The 6,000-nt window shown below is 35.5% G+C and overlaps 1 protein-coding gene across 1 annotated transcript; it reads left to right on the top strand.

Annotated features, from left to right (window-relative positions):
- The first annotated feature begins 1,693 nt into the window (after nucleotides 1-1,693).
- LOC123545639 (toll-like receptor 4) lies at nucleotides 1,694-2,806 on the top strand. Its single transcript, XM_053543236.1, has one exon. It carries the CDS (start codon nucleotides 1,694-1,696, stop codon nucleotides 2,804-2,806), a length of 1,113 nt encoding a protein of 370 aa, XP_053399211.1.
- Nucleotides 2,807-6,000: the final 3,194 nt, after the last annotated feature.

The raw sequence follows: 6,000 nt of genomic DNA, 5'->3' as shown, positions 1-6,000 counted from the left end.
TTGATCAGACTGCACGTTGACATTTGAATCGTAAAGTGCAGACCAGTTTACAGTTCGCAATTCGAATCGCGAACTGCAGACCAGTTTGCAGTTCGCAATTCGAATCGCGAACTGCGAACTGCAGACCAGTTTGCAGTTCGCAATTCGAAACGCGAACTGCGAACTGCGAACTGCAGACCAACTTAACTAAAATCATGGAACCAGTGATGGTAAGAAAAGTTTCAATATCTTTTGTAAAACAAAAAAGAGAGTTGGTAATATATATATATTTCATTTCAATGGAACATGTTTACATTCATTTAATCACTTAAAATTTAGAGACTGGAATCTGTTTCTAATATGTAACTGTAACTAGCCACAGGCAAGATTCTTGATTTTCTTTCGATCAGAACTTGAAAGTTTTCACAATGATTTCAATTTTCTAGACATTTTCTTTCAAATGAATTTGAATTATATTGATGTTGCAAAAGCGATTATTACAGTGTACATGAGTATTGAACACATGTTTTTTAAGGATAAAAGAAAAGACATCAAACAAAGGATGGCATTCGGAATTAGAATACGTAAGATGTTCACAGCGCTTGCTTTTATATATATATTCTGCCTGAAAACGTCACTGCTGGCATGTGTCACATCTGATAAAGATACCACAATCTGTGACAATGTAGTCCCTGTCACTCTGCCTCCAAACACGACACGTGTGTATATCAACATATTTGCGACAAATATATACTTTAGTGCTACATCATTTGCTCATATGAGTTGGCAAAATGTAACATTTTTAGACATAACTGCACAGTATTCACAAGCGAACGGCAATGTTCCTGTTCAGTTTGGGAGTATGTGCTTTAGTTTGCTATACGAATTAAAGGAACTTCGAATGCACGGGGAAAAGATTACAACATTCAGCCCGGACACGTTTGATGGTGTTCACCTCAAGGAACTGCAGTTTTCGGTGTGCAGGTATCTGGAAATAAATAATCTCACAGCAGCTCTACTTAATGTTAATATTACAGTGGAATCTTTGTCTTTAAACGACGTCTCGGATAGAATCGAGAATGATTTGAACATAGGTAGCTTATTCTATAACCTTCTTAAAAGGATGAAAGTATGTAGCTTGAGTTTGCGGAAAACAGGCTTCAAAATGAACCCTCTCCATCGGCGGCAGATAAAACCGACATACTTGAAGACACTTGATATTTCCCAAACAAACATTATTCTTCCAAACAAAATTAATATATCTACACAGTATCGTATGGTTGCCTTTTTTATTCAAGATCTCAAAACACTGAATATATCTTCAATTCCTGCGGGGTTTTCTGCGCAGTTTTTCCTGCCACATAATGATTTCTTTAATAACAAAACGATAAGAAATTGCAGTGAATTAAGCCAGGCGTTGATACAAATACTTTTCACCCGTATTGAAAACCTTTATGCAAATGCACTATTCCGACTTCCAGTCATAATAAACAATACTTTACTGAATATCTCAGATTGTCATTTCAGTCTTAAGAAATGGCATTTTAAACAGAACAATATACAGATTTTCAATATAACAATTTATTTACCACTACATAATGAGATTAATGAAATTGATTTCTCTTATAATAAAATAAAATACCTGTCTCCACTTGCAACCAAAACTGTCAAGGCACTGGAAACTTTAAATTTGAAATCAAATGAACTGTTTCAAATGGAGCATTTACCAGAGTTCAACGATTTGTTGGAGGCTTTTACCATTCTAAAGTATTTCAATATTGCGGAGAATAAACTTACTCACTTGCCGCAGGATATATTTAGAAATAATGTCGGTTTAGAGGTGATTGATTTAGCAGACAATGAATTAACGACCGTCGAGTTCAATTTGATTCATTTGAAGATGCTAAGGTTATTGAATATTGCTCGAAATCGTATAAAACTCATAGACGGCAAGGCGCTAGCAAACGTGCAGTTGCTTCTTCGAACACGTGCTTCCGCCGGAAGTAACTATTCAACTGTCATTGAAATGGCCGAAAACCCATTTATATGTAGTTGCGAAAGTGTCAAATTTATGAAATGGATAATTTCGGTTGTTCAACAACACACTGGAAAAAAATATCTGTGTAAAATGGAAAATGAAGAAACAGAAATCAACAATGATTCGTTACACCTTGCGAAGTTTTCATGTTACAGAGCAACTGTAATAATATGTGCATCAATTGCAAGTCTTATAGTCATTGCAGTGGCAATTCTTTTAACAAAGGTTATATTAATGCGGAAAAGAATGCAAAAAGAGAAATATCAGCGAAAACTCTTTCTGAAAGACTTTCGGAAGGGTGTCTTGACAGAACAATATTTGTGTCAGATCTCGTATTCAAGTGAAGACGAAATGTGTGCCCTTGATATTATTCATGCCAATTTAAACATTGTTTTAAGTAGAAAGTGTCGTTTTAAGCGTGAAATCATTAGCACTGGAGATAAAAACTTTTGTTTAGGACGGCCGATAGTTGATGAAATTTTTCGCTGCATTTCCAAATCCTGCGTTGTCGTATTTGTTATTTCAAAATCGTTCTGTGAAAGTCGTTGGTGTGAAATGGAACTGCGAGAAGCTTATGAAATGGATAAACCAATCATTCTGATTTTCAAAGAGACGGTAAAATCAAGTCTAATGCCAAAATTATTACTTACACTTTTCAACAAAATAACAAGAGCCAAACTGGTAGAAAACGAGGGAGAGTACTCACTTATTCCAGACTGGGAAAATCTTAGTGAATCTATCATCAAACTAGCTATAGAACAGTTTATAGCTGAACAATCGACTTTGTGATATCGACTTAATGAAACTTAAATGTCATAAGCATGAAATAGTTATACTTACACTGCAATGTACAAGAAATTGTAGGATATTAATATAGGCTGAATTTCTCTCAGGATATTCAGCTATTGATAATGCTTCTATAATATATATAAGGTGTAAAAATACATTTGTCTATGTATGATTATGCACATTTCTGTCCTATGATCTGTTGTTAATATGCTATATTCTTCTGTATGTTCAGTTGTAAAAACAGTAACAGAAGGAAGATGACATACTTTGCTTTCAACGATTTAAAATTGTAAATCTTGGCAAAACTTATTTTCTATTGATGTCAAAAGTCGCCATATTGTACATAAAGTACAGTTCTTGAATGACTGGGGTACATATTGGGACTGCATGTAGTATAATATTGAACTACCATATAGGGTTACATAAGTAATGTTATTCTGGCATGAATTGTAAAAATGATATACCATTGTGAAAGTCAGTGACCTCTCTGATTTATAGATTACAGTAAGTCTTTATTAGATTTTAATATTAATTTTTGCCATTGAGTTACAATATACCTTTAAAAGGAGATGTAGTGAATAACCACTTGTAAATATAATATCTAACTATGGTTTTGTACATTTATTTGTGTTGACAAAATATGTGTATTTTCTAACTGATGATATTTAAATATATGACAGTTTTAAAATGGGTAGACTGTTCAAACAATACGTATATTTTGTTACGTATTTTATTCTTTAGCTGAAAGCGTACTGTATAATATCATCAAATAACCAATACCTTTTCGCGGTTAATCGTCTACTTTACCACAGTTTGAAGTCAAGGTGCGCAAGAATTGAATCATGAGTGCGTTACCCCTTGTGGTTAAATATCCAAGCACAGGATATTATTATACAGTAAGCTTTCAGCTTAACCCTTATCATGCTGGACACGACTGATTCTGCCTTTGTGACCAGTGTAGATCATGATCAGCCTGCACATCCGTGCAGTCTGATCATGATCTGCACTGTTCGCCATTCAGTCAATATCTTTTTGGAACGCACCCCTTTTAACTGTTAATGGTACTGTCCAAATTGAAAGATGGACAAGTTCATTATAGAAATTTAGCAGGGTAAGGGTTAAGAATATGACACGTAAAATGACAAAATATACTTATTTTTTGTATGAAATTCTCCCGCATATTGTTGGTACAGCTAAAATATGCATAACTGGTACAGCTAGAATATGCATATTGTTTATTAATTTATTAATTGCTAAGAGGTGCATTAAATTTTCAGAGTTACCAGCTTGAAATCAAATTGGTACATCTTAAGGTTTGTTAATAATTTTAACTAGGCCTTGAATATTGTAACGAATTGTTGCTTATGACTGTGAATTAATAAATCGTTTATTTCTTATTAGTATTTCGAAATACGTTATCCTTATGCATAACTAATAAAGAAATGTTATACAGAGACAAAATATTTTGTTTTTACTTAAGCTAACACGGAAGTGTTTTTTATGAATAGCCAGTTTTGTATTTGCATTAAAAGTTAAGGCTAAGAGACGCATATGTAATGCATTACAGTTGCATGTGTCTTCAAATCGCTTTTGTACAGTATGTTTTAGATGCTATGTTTAAACTAGTATAAAAGATTTTACTGTAAGAGGTTATGACCCAAATTTTGTGAGGCTGCGTGTGTGCGTTCGGGTATAACATTTTTTCAGTCATATAAATGACGGTGGTGTCTAGCATAACAGCATTTTCTGAGCTTTTGACGTGAAAGCATTAACGTCTCCATATATAGCAGAGTTTATACAGATGATGTTAGATACAGTTAAATCTATCCATGTCATAAGTGTATTTAACTTTGTAGTTCTGCAGTAAGTCAGAATTAGCACCAGCAGCACATAACATATGTGTGTTGCAAGTATGGTATGTGTAACTGTTAATAGTTTCTAACAACGTTACGGATGGTCTGGTAATTGTATAATGAATGCATGCACTGTCGGGTTATTTCAAAATATCCGTGAAACAACTGTATTTCGATGGATGCGATATAATTTAAGTCCTAAATGTACTCCTTACGACGAAAATTCGTACGCCGACTCCGACAATCTAAAGCAGGGAAAAACTTTATTTAGCTTTCGATTGCCTCAGTGACTGGTGTATTAAAATAACTTTGGGCTATCGTATTGTCTCTGTGTTGTTTATACACGTTGTTAGAGTAATATATATGCAACAAGAGCTCGTCGAACACGAAATGCCCCCTTGATGCATTCAGTAATTGCACAAGGAACAGAAATTATTTGCTCACTGTAAACAAAAGTTCTACTGTTCTGGTTCAATGTGACATTGACCTTTGACCTATTGACCTCCAAATCAACAGGGATCATCTGCTGGTCATGATCAACCTCCCTATTAAGTTTAATGATCCTAGGCCCAAGTGTTCTCAAGGTATCGTCCAGAAAGGGTTTAACTGTTCCGGGACAATGTGACCTTGACCTTTAGTCTACAGACCTCAAAATCTATAGGGGCCATCTACAGGTCATGACCAACCTCCCTATCAGGTTTCATGATCCTAGGCCCAAGCGTTCTCAATTTATTGTCTGGAAACGGTTTCAATGTTCTGGGTCACTGTTACCTTGACCTTTGACCTACTGATCTTAAAATCAATAGGAGACATCTGCTGGTCATGATGAACCTCTCTATCATCTTTCATGACCCTTGGCCCAAGCGTTCTCAAGTTATCGTCCAGAAACTGTTTAACTGTTCCTGGCCAATCTGACCTTGAACTTTGACGAAATGACCTCAAAATCAATAAAGGTCATCTGCTGGTCATGATCAATCTTCCTATCAATTTTCCTGATCCTAGGCCCAAGCGTTCTTGAGTTATCGCCGGGAAACCGTTTTACTGTTCCTGGTCACTGTGACCTTGACCTTTGACCTACTGACCTCAAAATCAATAAGGGTCATTTGCTGGTCATGACCAACCTCCCTATCAATTTTCACGATCCTAGGCCCAAGCAATCTTGAGTTATCATCCGGAAACCATTTAACTGTTCCACGTCACTGTGACCTTGAACTTTGACATACTGACCTCAAAATCAATAGAGATCATTTGCAGGTGATGACCAACCTTCCTATCAACTTTCATGATCCTAGGCCCTAGCGTTCTTGAGTTATCATCCGGAAACCGTTTAACTGTTCAGGG

This window comes from Mercenaria mercenaria, chromosome 1, assembly GCF_021730395.1.
Source record: "Mercenaria mercenaria strain notata chromosome 1, MADL_Memer_1, whole genome shotgun sequence".
In the NCBI taxonomy this organism is placed as follows: domain Eukaryota; kingdom Metazoa; phylum Mollusca; class Bivalvia; order Venerida; family Veneridae; genus Mercenaria; species Mercenaria mercenaria.
Note: the sequence above shows the minus strand (reverse complement) of the source record. Positions and strands in the feature narration are given on the sequence as shown.

What these genes read in the sequence shown, in the direction of transcription:
- LOC123545639 (XM_053543236.1), top strand. Translation starts at nt 1,694, where the DNA reads ATGGAGCATTTACCAGAGTTCAACGATTTGTTGGAGGCTTTTACCATT.